Here is a 17,680-nt window from a genome sequence, read left to right as displayed (position 1 = left end):
TTTTACCTGATATGAAGTGTGCACTGCAAACACGAGTATTATTTTTTATCGTCTCCGTCTAGTCTTTACGCCGTATTGCATTCAACCACAACCAAGCTTCTTGATTTCTGTGAAGAAATGTCTGCCGGGATCCGGTAAAACTTAATTTTTGAACCAAAAGTGCTGTTCCTTTTAATCTGGCAGCCAAAAACACAACAAGATGACATTTTAAAGTCAAAAACTCAAACTTTTAGCGCGCCGGCTATGAGTTCCTACTTATTTTTTGCCTCCAGCTAGAGCGGTGACGTCACAGTGACGTGGGCTGTAAAAGGGTCTATAAGCGAATCTGTGTTAAGTCACTTCTTGTTGACGATCGAGGTGTTGTCAAACAAAACGGAGTGTAGCTAACTCCTCCCCCTCCCTTCCGTGCTTTCTGAAAGAGGCATATACACGCTCAACCCTCACTCCCAAATCCTTCTTGTCGTTTATTGGTTGGAACGCTTTGTTATGTTTCATGGTGGTAGGTTTGACCACATTGTTTTTGTTGCAGTTTGTGGAGCCCGGGCTGTCTACAGAGACCACGTTTTTTTTACAGTGTGTTCAACGGACAGGCAGCTAGCAGATATGAGGACATGTTTACTGTATGAAACAAAATGTTATGGCCTAAAATGCATGAATTTGCTTAGAGCACCTTTAAGTCACAAACAAATTGGTAATTTGGGAATGAAAAAATATGGAAAAAATATATAGCTCTGCATCTTGTGAACGTTGCAGTTTAACCGACAGACAAAGACCTGCTTGCCTAATAAACCAAAAACTAAAGCAGAGCACAGTTTAATGGCTTCTAAAAAAGCTTTATGCTCCGTTTTCACTGCTTGCCCTTCGAATAATTTATTGTACGACTGTAAACCTGTTATGGAAGCCAGACAGAACCTGCAGCAGATACACAAGGAGTTAGAGAGGGAACAGAAGGCTTCAACTCATCAGGTGTTTAATTCTTCTCACAGGTCACACACTTGACATCTCTCAAGAAGAGAGACATCAGGGGGAAGTGGGGTATGGAGGGGTGAATCAGAGTCAAGAGAGATTGAGTAATTGAAAAAGTGCAGAAGGGGTATGAGACAGGGTGAGCCGAAATGGGCTGTTAATCTTGTCTTGCTGTGATGGTGTGGAAGTGTAGAGTACTGAACCTGAGTAGGAATAATCAAGGGAAGGGAGGAAATGTAGGAGGAGGACAGAGGTGAAGAGACAGTAGGATGCAAATGATCTCTTTAGGCCATAAGAGGTTAATATGTGCAGGACCTCTCACATTCTGCCCGTTAATCTTTTTTCTCTGTTACACGTCGGTTACACAAGCCTGTGGCAATCCCTATATTTTCCTATTGCTCTCATGTGATCGGCTATGTAAGTGTGGGGGAGTAGATAAAGATGTTTAGCCTGGAAACATTGTAAAATAGAATCACAGATAAAATAGGAGGTTTATTTGAAATACTGACACTGTACTATGTTGTGGGAAACATTGAAATTGTTGAAATTAAACAGATTTAACATGCACAGTGTATCTTCTTTATGTGTTGCTCTCACGGGTGATGGAGTTTTGAATTTGGCCAGTGACATGTACAATAATCTCCTTATTTCCCTAACAATTTTGTGTCTATCTTTTACTTTCTTATGAGTTTATAAGTCTAGAAAATTGTATGTTTTGTTAAATTTTTTAAATACATTTACATATAAAATATTGTAACAATTTTAGCTCTCAAATTGAAAATAAATAAATTTTTACACTGACTTCTCTTTTATTTCTCCTCCCACTCTCTTGGTCTGCTTTTCAGCCGGTTACCACGGAAACAAGGCTCAGTGTTGTATTGTACGACGGGCATTATTCTTCAATGGCTCCGCTCGGATCCGTAAGTGCTCTGCATCTCTTTCTCTTCACACCCCTTCGCTCTTTTATTATGCCTTTCCATCCTCTATCTGTGCCTTTTCTTTACCCAGTAAGAGGTGTCGTTGTTTAATCAGACCGCAGCAGGTGTACTGCACACTCACATACACTTATCCATACTCAAAGCACTGACAAACTTATTATTGCACACATACATCCAATATCACTAACATTAAATCCATTTCATAGGCTGCTCTGGGGGTTTGCCTGCCATGCTTCTTAGTTTGACTCATCCACTCAGACAGCTTTCAGTCCAACCCACATAGAGAAAACATTATGCACTGTTGCTGTTGTTTTTACTCTGATCTCTTCTGTTTTGCTGCTGAAATATTAAAACACAGAGAATTTGTGACAGAAACCCTGTAAGGGATCTGAATAGTGTTATTTATGATACATTCACACTGTGTTTGGGACTAGGGCTGCAAAGTTGGGGAATTTTGGAAAATTCCAAGTTATAAACTTTAAAATAAATTATTTGTATATGTTGTTTAATTTATATACTGTAATACATACAATTACTCGACATCCGACTCAAATGTATCCGTTGGCCACAATTGTTTTTTTCATACATTCCCATTTAATTTCTAAAGAAAGTTTCCAACATTCCCAGAATTTTGCATCCCTATTTGAGACTGACAACCATTTCCCAACAGATGTGACTCTGAAATATTCTGTTAATAGACGGTTTCAGCAGCAACAACATAAACAAATAGCTTTTGTGGACTAAACGTAACTTCTGGTAGACTTCCACATAGAATCAAAAAACAACAGTAGACTCCTTTTACAGTAGTTTCTTTTTTGATAAAAAGGGACATAAATGACAAGTTAATTACCTTTGTTCAGATATCATATCTAACGCGTATCAACTATTACACTGAGCTAACGCTACTGTGTAAAATTAATGTATACAGGTCCTTGAATATTTGCCTCAAACCTATCCGCACAGTTGAAATCCATGCTTGATTTTTTTCAGATATCAATTTAGTCGCTAGCTAGACTGATAATCTTTGTAAGTCGCTTTGGATAAAACAGTCTTCTAAATGCCTAAATGTAAATAAGAAATAATTAATAAATAATTTCTTGGGCTATTTGTTTAAATGGATATTTGGGTCAACCCCTTTACTACTCTTCTGATATCCATGAACAACACCTGAAATCATAGTGACAGTGACTTAAATATTAAAGATATCAACTTTTATAACATTATAAAGTTTTATCATAAATAACCCATGGCCTTGTGAGCAGGGCTTTAGGAATCTTCTTCTTTCTTACCTTCTGCTTTAGGTCAATGTTTAGTGCTGTTGATAAGTTTTTAATTATTCACCATATACAAGTCTGTTCTTTGCTCAAGTGCTCTGTATGTTTGCTCAGGTATCTCTCCAGCATAAGTCATCTGGTCCTGGATGAGATCCACGAGAGGAGTCTTCAGTCGGATGTTCTCCTCACCATCATAAAGGACTTGTTGCGCACTCGAGATGACCTCAAAGTAGTGCTCATGAGTGCCACGCTTAATGCTGAAAAATTTAGCAGATATTTCAGTAAGAGAATTCAATTAACTTCTACACATAGGAAGTGCTTGTGCTTTTAATGAAAGGAACTTCATATATTGGTTTATACAGTACTAAATTTAATTGGGGATGTATGTGTGTGTGGTCTTTCGTGGATGTGTAATATAAATAGTTAAAAAAATGCTCTCTCTACTTCTTAAAAGAACAGAATACAACAGGGCTTAGTATAGCACTAACAACCGGAATAATAGCTTTAGCTTTCAAAAGCAAACAAGACGGATCGTGAACAGTGGGAATCCATGCATGCAATAGGTTACAAACATGTGACTATGGCAGGAATCTTCAACTACTCTTCTTCGAGGGCCAGATTAAAAAAATCTAAATATGATACAGAACTTTAAAACCTATTTTTACGTTTTATACATTTTTTTTTTTACTTTTCCCTATTAAATATATTATTATTGAAATTATTATATATGTTATAACTGTTGTTTTTGTTACTTGCACACATCTTGTTTAACATTGCAAGAGCCAAATAGTAATAGTACAACAATGAACATTGCAAAAAACTTTCATAAATTTAACTTTTAATATTTTAAAGATATATAGGCTAAACCGCCTTTCCATTGTACACTATGTTGGTAATAAATTTTAAGTTTAATCATAAACCTGTGACAACATGGGAGAGAATCTCATTCCAGCGCAAGAGCCTTTAACCTACGCATATATTTATACTTAATAATTTACTTAATAGTATTTAAGTCTTTTTAAAGGATTCAGGTGTTAATGATAAAGTTTAACAAAAAAGTATTACTTATTTTCACCTCGCACACAGTGTTTTGATTTGAACACTGAAATAAATCACTTCCGTCTGCTTGTCCCATGCAGTGTAGTCACACAAGTTTATTTTTTTAGTGCATTCAAAGCTCAAACTGGATCTGAAAATTACGCACCCATAGATAGTTGGCACCCCACACAGCCCTTTTACGACCCTCCTTCCGGTTTATCAGCCGTCACTTGTCATAAACAGTGGAAAGGCAGCTTTAAAGTAACCACGCTGATTTTACATCAGACAAAGTTGACCGTCGGGCCGGATAAAGATGTTTGCGGGCATCCAGTTGACTAGCCTTGAACAATGGGAATCACTTGGGATTGCCAAACCTCTTTCTTTCCCCTCAAACCAATCTTTTATTTTACAGATAACTGCCCCATGGTCCATATTCCCGGATACACATTTCCTGTGAAAGAGTATTTACTGGAGGATGTAGTGGAAATGCTGAGGTGAACTCATTACAGAGTTTAGAAAATGTTTTCAAAATTCTATCTGAAACTATCATGACCTGGTAGCTCTTTGATGCTTCCTACCTGGGTTATCCAGGTGGTCTTCCAGCTGATGGAGCTGACTTTGATCTTTAGATCTTGGTCAGTGCTGGAAACTTGGCTAAAACTTGTGAGGAACTCAATGAGCCATTCAGCTTGGGCAACTTGATCACTTTAAGCTAGAGTTTCTTTTTACACCTTTTACCACAATGGTCAAAGCAGATCCATTGGAACAGATTGACTGAATTCTGAGTGTCTAACTTTGACTTTGGTCTGTAGATTCAAACCACAACACCAGCCGAAGCAACAGCGATCTCGCTGCAGGAGAAACTTTATGCGCGGCAAGAACATGTGCCCAGAGAAGGAGCAGAAAGAGGCTGAGTACAGTGAGAGTTGGCCAACCTACGCCCGCACGCTCAGAGATCGGTCAGTATTTATTAACCTTCACACAGTGTTCAGTACAGTCTGTACTTTATAATTACCTGCAAGTCTTTCATGCGACAAATTTTACTCTTCGAAATGTATGCGGCAGTCATTAAATGTAAATGGTCTATTTGATGAATTGCATTACTGTGATGCATTTTATGAAAACTTGTGTCTTAGCCACTATGACAAAGATATATAGTGCAGCTGAAAATTCGTTTTTGGCGATAAATTGTTAGATTGGGTTGACGTTTATCTTTCAGGTATCAGTCACAGAGTGACTTTGCCCACAATAGTGAGATCTTTATGAGTAGCTGTGCTTGTATTGAGTCACTGTTGTAAGAAGTCATCACCTACGTTCTTTGCTTTTTGATTGGCAGGTACTCAGACAGCACCATTGACGCACTGGAGTTGATGGATGATGATGACAAGATTAATCTGGAGCTTATCGTGGCATTGATCCGTCACATCGTGATATATGAGAATGTGAGTTCCCTCTCATTACTACTGGGTGTTACTGTGTGTGTGTGACTTTGGCCAAAGCAGGAACAGATGGTGAAGCTCCAGCAAAGCAAAAACGTGTTGGCATGAAATGTGTGCTAATGGTTCTGCTTATCAGAAAATCTCCTTTTCTCTCCATTTCTGTCCTCTTCTCTATACTCCCCTTTTCTGTCCTCTCTTTTCCTCACTTTCCTTTTTATGTTACTCTTCTCTCTTCTGGTGTGAACTCCATTTCCCATGCTTCTCTTAATACCTCTGGGATTATTTTTCCCCCTGCGGCTCTTTTATGTGGAAAACTGTTGCCATGTGTGTCACGTGAGTGCAGGGATGTGTCAGAGAGGGTTAGATAAAAAACATCAATCATTCTGTCTGGTTATCTCTCCCTTTCACTGCAACATTTATTCCCTGTTCATACAGTACACCTACATGTTCATGCTTAATCTGCATTTCTTGCTTACATCTCAAATGCCAAATCTATATTGCTCAAATGTGAGCAACTGACAGCTTAAACCCTCTTTTATATTCTCCATAGAGTCATCATGTTTTTTTTTTTTGTCCTGAGGTGAATTTTTTGCACCACAACTGTCATTAAATTTTTTATTCTTATAAATGAATGCACCATTTTTGTTGCTGTGCCTTTAAGGCTCCCTTTCAAATGCCGTCATCTGTCCTTGTGTTTTTTTCCTGAGCACACACTGTGATGACGTAAGCAACAAAGACCCGTGGGACTCTAGTCAGCAAGTCCTTGAGGGTGTATTGAGGGTATACTTGTATTAGACCATACAGTTGGGACAAAGACTTTAGTAATGTAATTCTCTCATGCATTGGTCAATTGTTACTAGAAAACATAATTCACAGTTTGCTTATTTTTAATTAATAATTATGATCCTGTGTAGCTCAGTGGTTGAGGATTGCGTTAGCAGCACAAAAGGTCATGGCCTTGAACCCAGAGAACACACATACTGATTAAAATGTATACCTTGTAATGCACCGTAAGTCGCTTTGGATAAAAGCATCTGCCAAATGCATAAATCTAAATGTAAATTGGATATTAAATTCAAAGCTGTCATTATATATTGAAGTGGCTTGCATCAGGTTGTTAAAATCAGACTTTTGTTTACTATAAACAACACTTGTTTAATTTTAGACAGGGTTTATATATCATTACATGCGAAATGAACAATAACTCTGGCATTAAGGCCTTAATAAAAGTATAATATAGCCAGGGGTGCACATAACTTTTTTGGCCTGGTTCTCAAAGGAACTGGAGATGTTGCTTGGTGCTCAGACTATTCGTAGCACCGACATCATCCTGCATGCTGTCATCATCACTAATCTCCTGACTACTCTCTTCGCCATATCTCTTTGGTTTAAACATGGTAGACAATGATGTACATAAAATAAAATATGCCTGGTTATTGTTTTAACCCATGTAACCTTTATAAATGACTACTAACTCATATAAATTTAAAATATTGTTAAAGATATTATGAGCAATAACACAAATAAAAACAATAGAACAAACATACAAATGAAATAAACAGTGCTGTTTATGTTTTCAGGTTGGTCTGTAGTTTTCAGGTACAGAAACTAAATAAAGTAATCAGAAAATATTGCATAGTGTTTACTGAGTAAACTGGATTAATCCTTATTAAAGTTACAAACGTTATCAAGACAAGGAAATTATGATTTCTTTGTCTGTTATTTGATTAACATTTAAAACAGCATCAGGTTTATACTCTAAAAATGGGTGTACTGTCACTTTAAATGCATTGATCCGATATATTGTTAAACACGCATTTTATTTCTCAACTGCTTGTATTTAATGTATTAAAGGGATAGTTTGGCCAAAAATGATATTAAACCCATGATTTACTCACCCCCAAGCTGTCCGAGTTGCATATGTCCATCGTTTTTCAGACAAACACATTTTCGAATATTTTAGAAAATGTTTTAGATCTTTCAGTTGATTAAATGTAATGTTACGGGGTCCACCCATAGTCCACGACCTTCAAGTCCAAAAAAATTGCGTTCATTTCACAAATTAAATCCAAACGGCTCCAGGATGATAAACAAAGGTCTTCTGAGGGTAATCCGCGTGGTGTTGTTGTAGAAATATCCATATTTAAAACTTTATTAACGAAAATAAATACCTTCCGGTAGCGCCGCCATCTTAGTCGCGTCCGCATTCAGGATGAGAGCTTAGGCAGCCTACGGAGGCTACTCTGCTGCGGCTCTGTGCCCCGCCCTCCGAATTTGTCATACGTCACTAAGAAAAGTGCGTACACTACGCTAAAACTCTCTCCTGAATACAGAGGAGTCTAAGATTTGCCGAACTATCCCTTTAATACTTTTACTACTATAATAAGGGCATTTTGAGATAATTTTGTGTTAAAATGTCCGCTCAAGTGCAAGAAAAAAACTCAGTTGGCATCGGCGCGCTGTCTTACCATTTGCTTGTAAGTTACTAGCAAGCTGTCTGAAGCCATGAAATGCAGATCGTGTCTGCGCTTGAGGTGTGTGCAAACAAAACTTGTCAAACAACATGTGTGTAAGTAGATGGCATGAGATGTGTTTTGCGTTGTGATTTAATATTTCAATTGGCCAATCGGGCCAGTGACTTTTGCATCTGCTAACAACACATACATTTTAATAAGTTTGTAATAATTATCTTATCAATTATGCACTAATAAAATTCCAACAGCGTTGGTACACAAAAGCGCCTTTTACAGCAGTGTCTGCTGCGCAATTGTTATTTTAATCATTAATGCGCACCAGTTATGTGCACCCCTGAATATAGCATTTGAAAATATCAGATGAAGCTGTAACCTGCCACTTGTTACATCGTCACTCAATGAGCAATATTGTTTCATGCTGTCAACCCATGTTTGAATATTGCCAGCATTATTTTCTGCCCTTTGGTTACTGTCCTGTCTGTAAAAAGGGCACGATTACCTTAATAGATAAGAGACCTCAAACATTAATAGAGTTGAGAAGTCAAAACACTTGGCAAGATCAAATAACAGTTTGACATATAAAAGACAGTCCACTGATCGTACAAGTCCTGGAAATATAAAAGACATTAAAGAGGAGTTATTGCGAGTTAATTGGCTATGACAATCTGTCAGATATAGAGATATGGGTTGTCTTTGTAAAGGTGAGCATTGTGATTGGCTAATTAAAAAGCTAAGCCATGAAATTATACTTAGAGGATTAAAAGTACTTTTAATGAATGTGTTCTCTATGTGCCCACCATGACTTATGATTGGCCTTTGCTAACCTTGAACTCCCACTTGTACATCTCAGAAATAAGGTCGTCTTTCAATGAAACGTAACCGTGCTTATGTGGCATGTAATATGTATATATTTATGTTAGGGAAAAGTCTCAGCACACCTGCTTCAATGTTTTCTTTGTCTTGGGAAGTTGAAGAGATTTTCATAAAAATGAGTGCTTGCGTCATCAGTGTAACAGTCTAGGACGTCAGAGCAGAACAGTGAGATTTGTTTTAGTATTAATTAACCATTAAATTTCAGAATCCTGGGCGTTTGAATGTCAAGGTTTGTTTGCATTACACAGAGGAATCTGGGTCACAGGATGCTCTGAAACTCCTTAACACACACACAGATGCCTGTCAGTAAAGCTCACACGCATGCACACATTGCAGAAGTAAGTAGACTGTTTAATTTGTCATGTACCCTTGATGTGATGTTGCAGGGTTGTTAAATATAGAACTAGGGCTGTCTGGGGAGATTTCATTTTTTATCTCCCTCCTCCTCCCCGTCGACACGCACTGCATTTTTATGAGGTTAAAATCCTCAGATTGCTTTTCCAACCGTAATAGATTTAATTCACTTTTATCTGGCTTTGGTGGGTGACTCATCTTTTAGGACATAAATTTGCCCCTGAGATCACAGCATGTCAATGCAGTTTGTGATTTGGAATCTATCAAAAATATTCGGACAAATTGCCAGGTGGCACATAGAGAAAACATTTCATTTTGACTGCATCAAATCACGTTGGTTTATTCGTGTGCAAGTATATTTGCGCTGGGAGCTGTGGCTTGGCAGTTACTACACTTGGTTCAGCACATCAAATCGTGGTGCTCGTGTGGGTGATTTTTTATTTGTGTTCCTTGTACATGTTTCCTCTGTGTTAGGGTGGTGATACCTTGATACCGAAGGAAAAGTCATGCCACAAAATCGTCTAACTGTACCAAATCCCAAGTCTGTATTATTTACTTGGCCGTAAATTACTTTTCTTGTTCCACAAGACCTTTTATCACCAGGTAAAATCGTACATCTATTTTTTTTTCCTCAACAAGCTGCACAGCCGGTAGTAAGCTTACATCTGCAAATCAAACATAAAAATGACTTAAGCAACAAGCATTTGTTTGTTCAGGTCTAAGCAGTCGTGAAAGCAATTCCTACCCTAGCAAGTCCCACTAACTTAAACGTGTGTGTGAATATGAATGTGCAATTGAAGACACCTTAATGCTGTTGTTTCTTTCAGGATGGAGCTATTCTAGTGTTTCTGCCTGGTTGGGACAACATCAGCACCCTGAATGATCTGCTTATGGCAGATAAGATGTTTAGATCAGGTAGATGTCTAAAAATACACTCGATAAGACTCAAATAAGAGTTAATATTGTCTTGCAATTGTAACATAGACTGTTACTAATGAAATGATGGATGATCCTCTCACAGGTTAATTTATTTGTTTATTTATTTATTTTATTTCAATGTTATTTGAGCATGAAGCTGCAATATTCATAATATTAAGCTGCAAAAAAACATGACAAAATTTTTAGGAACAGAATTGTAAAGGTTCTTAGCTGTTTGTAAAAGACATTTCGACTAGCTGTATTTCCATTGCAGATTTGCACAAAACGTTATCATTATTTCTAAATGTCGTCAAAAGGTGTTTCCATTAAACGATGATATGCAACTGAAACATAGTTTTTCCTCTTGCTATAAGTAATTACAAACATCACATCGACTTATGTTTATTTAGAGTTTTATTCAAACATTAATTCCAAGAAAAGCCCCTTATACTTTGGAGCGGCATGTTAGGTTTTTCTTGGAGGAAAAAGTACATTATTTTTATCAAAAGAGATGTAGGAGTGTTATCCAAACATTAATGGCAAGGAAAGAATTTTATACTTGGGAGCAGACACGTATTAAGGTGTTTTAGTACAGATCTTCAAATAATAATAGTTTCTTGCATCAGGTGACCTGAAATTTCATTGCAGCTTTGTGATATACACTTTTTTCCAATTGCCTAAAAAAAACACCTCATGAAACTAAAAAACCTTTTTGGGATGATTAGGAGTTGACGTGCTTCCATTGGCCTTATTTTCAGTTTTCAATGTCAATTTGCGCAATTTGTAGGATAATGGGAACGCAGCTGTTTTTGAACAGCTAAATATACATAATTTGCAGACAAATATGCAGAGAAAAATGCGTAAATGATTTTGACACAGGAGCAACAAAATCTTTGAAAGTGAATTTCGCATTATTTGGTCAAATACAAAGTAATACATATGAATAGCCATGTGTATGTGTCAAATTCAATTTAAATTTATTTATATCGCACTTTTTATGTTGCATTGTTTCAAAGAAAGCTTGAAAAAGCAAACACAGAAAACAGGAAATATATGTAATGATGTGTACTTAAGCATTACATACTGAAAAGTGGATTGTAAATGTAGAAATCCAGAGTGTCAAAATTTGGTCTCTGTACACTAAATGAATCCTAATGCAGAAATAACAGTGAATGCATGTAGACTAGTAGCAACGGCCTACGATCTGACTTTCTTGTATCTCGGCTCTTTCAGACAGGTTTATAATCATCCCCCTCCACTCTTTGATGCCCACGGTCTCTCAGACTCAGGTGAGTGTAGACAGCTGCGATGAGCTCTCTGCCTCCTACCGCAGCTTTCAAATGTGATATTGCCCTCCCATCTGCCTGCACTGAATTCAATCTCTAAGCTCTGTTTCTAACCATCACTAGCACTGTTATGTTCATGATTGACACTTTGCGTCTCTCTTTCTCTCTCTCTGACTTCAGGTGTTCAAAAAGCCACCGGCGGGAGTGCGCAAGATTGTGATTGCTACCAACATCGCAGAAACCAGGTGCGCTTGTGTGTACTTAAACGTGGCATGAATGCTTATGATGTGCATTTTTTTAAGGTGTGTTTTGCAGTTTACTGTCCCTGTTACTTTATGATTTGATCCGAGTCAGGTAGCATTTGTCAGTCTGGGTGAATATTAACTGTATTCTCACTGCTAATGAAGCCAGTGTCATCAATATGCAAAAGTCAAACACATGGCATGGCCAAGTGGCAACAGAGCCAGCTAATTAAAACTCAATGCGCTAACACGGGCACAGCTGTTATACAGACTTCCAGTATCGTCTGTACAAACAAACTCCATAAAGACTCCAAATTCGAAAATTTTATGAGATGTACAGACATATTCATTTTTTGATCTCTTGTTGTTTATGTTCAGTATCATAAGTAGTCAGGATACTTAGTCTTGTGATGTTGAACTTAAAGAATTTTATATAAAAAAAACGGAATTGCGGAAACGTCTTATGCTGTGTCCACATGGTCAGCAACTTTGCTGTGTCACCTGTTTCTTTTAATAAGGTTGTGAGGAGGAAATGAGACTTTGTGCCATTACATGTATACCTTTTGTAATAAAAAACAACATAATTTACAGAAACTCCAGTAACATACTTCTTATTAACTCTTTCGCCGCCAGCTTTGACATTTTTTAGGATTTTCACAAAAGTCTAATGCCTTCCAGAAAATTTTATTCTTTAAATATTTAACTCATTCACCGCCTGCCTTTTTGAGAAAAGTTGCCCACCTGCATTTTTGTGATTTTAACAAAAGTTTCACAAAATTCCTTGCAGGAAAAATTATCTTCTATAAATATATAAACATACAAATTATATCCAAATTAAGAACACACCTTCTGCTTTCAAACAAACAATAAACAAACAAACAAACAAACAAAATGGGGAAAAAACGTTTCATTATATATTTACTTTTTCCACTTAATTTAACCACTGAAATATGGATATTTCTCTTCAAAAATACAACATTTTGAGCAAAAAGCTTAAAAAATTGCATTTTTGTAAAGGAATTTATGTTAGAGATCAGACTCAGAATGACTATCAAACATAAAGGCAGTTAAAATAAATCATTAAATCTTTTTAACTTCCGTTTTTGATAAATTCGGTTTGGATAAAAGCGGTATTACACTTTCACTTTGAAATTCGTCCAGAAAGGCATATTTATTAGTTAAATATTAACTCATAATTGACGAGATAACTCGTCAATGGCGGTGAATGAGTTAAACATACAATATATCAAATGAAAGAACAGACCCTCTGCTTTAAAAAAAAAAAGTTTAATCATACCTTTATTTATTCTCTTTTTATCACCTCTCAGATATGGGTAGGTTTTTTCAAAAATACAAAATTTTGAGCTGGTTTTATAAGTTGAGTAAGAGTGCCACCTGGTGGATAATGGTGGAAATACGGATTGCCGAAAAAATGCGTCATTGGCAGGGAAGCATTTTCTCTTAATTGACGAGATAACTTGTTAATGGCGGGGAAAAAGTTAAGACAGTATATGGGGCCATTTTCGATTTTGTGGTTTCTGCAGCATTGTCACAAATACACTATATTTGTCTCATTTTCAGTCTCTCTGTATTTCAGTATCACAATAGATGATGTGGTTTACGTGATTGATGGAGGGAAGATTAAAGAAACTCATTTTGACACCCAAAACAACATCAGCACCATGACTCCGGAGTGGGTGAGCTTAGCCAACGCCAAACAGAGGAAGGGCCGTGCTGGCAGGTATAGAACACTCTCTGTCTCCACGCTCTCTATCCATTCTCCTTTATCTGTTATACCTTTATATCTGCAGCTCTTCCTCAATCCATTCACAAATATCAAATCTCATTCAGAGGAACTGCAGCCCTCGGTATAATGTCAATCCTTTCAGAGTATGCAGTATATGCTTTTCTCAGGGGATCTAAGGAATGCAGTGGGATAAAAAGATTCATTTAATTCAATTTTTATTCCCTAGATGCCACTAGCTTTGCATTGGATTTCATTTTTGCAGTGAAATACAAGAGATTTTTTTGTCACATACAGCCACTGAAAAGATTGAGAGACCACTTCAAGATTATTTTTAGTTTTTCTGTGTCTACTATTTATATATCTATATCTACAACTTATGTGTTTAAGTGAAATAACATTTTTTTTCATTCTTTCAAGTAATTACAACATTTCTGCCAATAAATTCCAAATTATTATTTTTTTTATTAAAATTAAAATACGGGCAAAATGGTCAAAAAGAACAAAAAAAGATGCAGTGTTTTCAGATCTTGATTTCTGCAAAGAAAACAAGTTCAAATTAATTTTCAACAACACAATACAAACCCGTGATTTTTAATAACTTCTTTCATGTGTCTTCATGCTCTCTGTATTTTACATTGCTGTTGGGTGCCATTACTTTCTTTTTGATCTTTGCTTTTGTTGGAATTCAAAAGACACTGGACTGAAATGGCCACAATACATTTAGAAATGATTATGAAAGGCAGAACTGGCGTGGTCTCTTAATGTTTTTATTTTTCCACAGCTGTATATGTTGAAGCAAATTCTGCAGATCTTCTAGCTAACAGCTACAAAAATACATTTTAGGAAAAGAAAATAGCACAGTATAAAATATTACATATTAATAAAATGTAAACATAAAACAGATGTCTGCAAAGTATAAAGATCTGCAAAAATGTGCAAGGGAAATCCAATTATAATAACAGTGTAGCAGAATAAACATATCTCTACTGTATATTATTTGTTGTATTTGCATTTACAAGTACTATAAATAGCTGCGGCTATAAATGAACATATCTATTTTGTTTTCGTAGAAAAAAAAACTAAGAAACATGTCAGGGGAAGGGTTAATTGTGTTTAAGTTATTTTCATCTGGGTGCTTTTCTCAATGAAGATCCTTTGATAGATATCATCTTTTATAAATAAATGGAATAGATTAACAGTGTGCAAAGTTCCCTTGTTTATCTTTAATCTTTTTTCACTCTTCATTCGCATATGCTAATTATTAATTTGATGAATCACTATATCGCTAATGAATTATAATACAGTTTTGTATGGAACTTACAGTATGAAATGATTTCCATATGTCCCTGAGCCCTCTCAGGCTTTCTTTCCATGCATTCATGACTAGTAGAAGAATATACATGAAGGTCACCAGCCCTCCACCTGCAAGCTTCTTCAGTGCCTCTCTCACAGTTTCAATACCTTTAATCTAAAGTCCACAGAGAGAAAACGTGGCCTTCGGTTCATTGTTATCTCAGTCATTTGAAAGGAAAAGTTCTTCCTGAGCGCTTCATTTCTGTCATCAAATCTGTTTTTTTCTCATTTAAAGCAAATGTGTTTTTTTCTGGTAAACAGAATATACATTAGTGTTTGTAACATATGGTTATGATGATGTTTGATTGGTATTTAGATGGCAGACAAACATATTCAGGTGTGTGTAAACCAGCTCCTATTTGTGTCTGGTGTGTATGTGTTTGGGGTTGAATTGACATGTGACTCATGCTTTTAGACAGTGAGTGAATGAGGAGAGAGGTGTGTGTGCGTGCGCATGTGTGATGTACACCTTTAAATGAATCTGCCCTTGCTCTGACACCATTTCAATTTCACACTTGTTCACATAAACATCCAAATGTACACCCTCTCTCTTATTGTGCACGACACTGTCATGCACATGCACCGCCCAGTTGCCATGGTAACGCCATAGCTCTGCATTATTCATGGGAAAGCAAATTGACTTTCACATCAGCAAGCTTTGTCTGTTCTTGCGTTGCTCGACTTTTGACCAGCAGATAAATTGTGCAACCATTACCTGTCACCCACTGTAGACAGGCAGAGAGGGTCAAGTTGAGTTTTTGTTTTTTGTGGGATTTAGGAGTGGTTTACTGTATAGAGGACGCAATTGAAATGTAATGTTTTATCTACTTGTTTGTTTGTACTGTATATTGTGGGTTCATTCATACATACATGCTGCATACAGATGAACTAATACTGTAAAAGAAGCTGCGTGGCATGCAAAACTAATCCTCAAATTAGATGTAATAAACACATACTGTGCAATATTAGGCTAATCTCTGATCATTGAAACAACTTTCATTACCAGTCCGCCTTTCTATGTGCTTATAGCATCTTTGTTCCTCTTTCATTATTCCATGCGTGCCTAAGTCGCTTTAGATACAAGTGTCCTGTAAATCAATGTTATTGTGTTTATGTGTGAATGATATATTGTTTCACACAGATGACTGAACTCCCAATTGCTTTTCAACAGCAGTAATTTACATTCATCACACGGAGTCTCCAACTGCAAGCAGTATGATATTGTATTCTCAGCATCTCATTTGCTTTGTGTGTAAATATGTGTGTGTGTGTGTGTGCACGTATGCAGGGTGTCTCCGGGGAAATGCTACCACCTGTATAACGGATTGAGGGCCAGCCTCCTCGATAACTACCAGCTACCCGAGATCCAACGCACCCCACTGGAAGAGCTTTGCTTGCAAATTAAGGTATCCAATCAAATGCTCTTCTACATTTCACCAAAATGCATAGCTGAATTTTCCTGCAGTGATTGATGAAGCGTAGATCTAGCTATCTGTGAATCACACAGGACTTCTGGACCTGTCTTTTTGTTTGTATTGGCTGGTGCAGGTAGTGGCCGTGTATGCTGTTAAAATGCATAAGAATCAGGGTTTTTTTTGGCAACCCCTATAGAGAGAGAGAAAGAGCCTCTCACAGATGTGGTTGTGGGAGATTGGACTGAAAATTTCTACCAATGACTCATTCACGCTATCAAACACAGTCACACACACTGTATCTGTGTGTGGCTTTAATGGGGCCTAAAGCAGAGGTTTCACAAATAGTCTCCGGTGACTGTAACATCCGAGCACACAAACAAACTAATGGATTAAAAGGGACATTAATCACTGTCATTGTATCTGAGAGGCAGTGTAATCGTCTAACAAGGCATTTTAGCTGTGTCAATTACTGCTCATTTTCACCTCCACATGGCTGCTCACTCCCAGTTGTTTCAGCCCTGTGGCCAGGCCACGATCCATCAGGCTCTAACACTAGTTGCATGAGGGAAACAGAGCCTTGTATTTCTTTATCACTGTGTCTGCTTTTTTTGTAGTCAGGCCTATGTGACGGGTCCAAAATGACTTTTTTGCCAATGTTACTTTTGTTACATGTATTTCTGTTTCTTTTAGATCCTGAAATTAGGCTCCATTGCGTCATTCCTTCACAAATCTCTGGACCCTCCATCAGACACGGCGATAGGTCTGGCCATCACACACTTGATAGAGCTGGTAGGTGGAAGAAGAAATAAGAGGAATCAGGGGTTAAAAGAAGTGGAAAACATAGTTGGAATGATCCAATTGATTTAATTTTAAATTACCATGGAGTAATAGGGGTGTGTGTGCGTGCGTGAGAGAGACGGAGATGCCGATTTTAAGGAAATGGGTTGCCTGCATGGGACATTAGTCGATTAAATTATTTAACTCTTAATTGTATTTAAAGTAGAGTGCTGTGTTTGACCAATTAGAGTAAAGTAATCCAGAGAGCATTGTACTTAAAGGATAGTTCACCCAAAATGCTCTCATAGTAACCAGAAAACCCAAAACAACACTGATAAAGTTTTTATTTTTGGGTTAACTATCCTTTTAACAACTGCTTGCTAAATGTAATACAGTTAGACACTTAAACGTTTTGTACTACAAGATATTCTTCACAGATAAACACAATTGTCATAAATTTTGAATTCTAAATGCATAAACTAAAAATAAATATATAACTTTAGGCTACAAGCGAACTTTACAAGCTTTGACTTCGGGAGGTTAAAGCTCCCTTTTTACCTAATCCCATTTTTCAAACTTTAGTTAG

At 37.0% G+C, this 17,680-nt stretch overlaps 1 protein-coding gene across 1 annotated transcript in view; it reads left to right on the top strand.

Moving 5' to 3' along the window:
* The window catches only part of dhx36 (DEAH (Asp-Glu-Ala-His) box polypeptide 36), a 38,331-nt gene that overhangs the window by 10,240 nt on the left and 10,411 nt on the right, over window positions 1-17,680 (top strand). The window contains exons 7-17 of the mRNA XM_065282966.2: window positions 1,812-1,886; window positions 3,293-3,459; window positions 4,629-4,710; window positions 5,029-5,175; window positions 5,553-5,658; window positions 10,184-10,271; window positions 11,508-11,563; window positions 11,741-11,805; window positions 13,400-13,543; window positions 16,191-16,308; window positions 17,008-17,106. Of these exons, the coding sequence (XP_065139038.1) occupies window positions 1,812-1,886; window positions 3,293-3,459; window positions 4,629-4,710; window positions 5,029-5,175; window positions 5,553-5,658; window positions 10,184-10,271; window positions 11,508-11,563; window positions 11,741-11,805; window positions 13,400-13,543; window positions 16,191-16,308; window positions 17,008-17,106 (1,147 nt within the window). The remainder of the gene's footprint in view (window positions 1-1,811; window positions 1,887-3,292; window positions 3,460-4,628; window positions 4,711-5,028; window positions 5,176-5,552; window positions 5,659-10,183; window positions 10,272-11,507; window positions 11,564-11,740; window positions 11,806-13,399; window positions 13,544-16,190; window positions 16,309-17,007; window positions 17,107-17,680) is intronic.

This window comes from Paramisgurnus dabryanus, chromosome 9 (genome assembly GCF_030506205.2).
Source record: "Paramisgurnus dabryanus chromosome 9, PD_genome_1.1, whole genome shotgun sequence".
In the NCBI taxonomy this organism is placed as follows: Eukaryota; Metazoa; Chordata; class Actinopteri; order Cypriniformes; family Cobitidae; genus Paramisgurnus; species Paramisgurnus dabryanus.
This window is presented reverse-complemented; position numbering and strand designations above follow the sequence as displayed.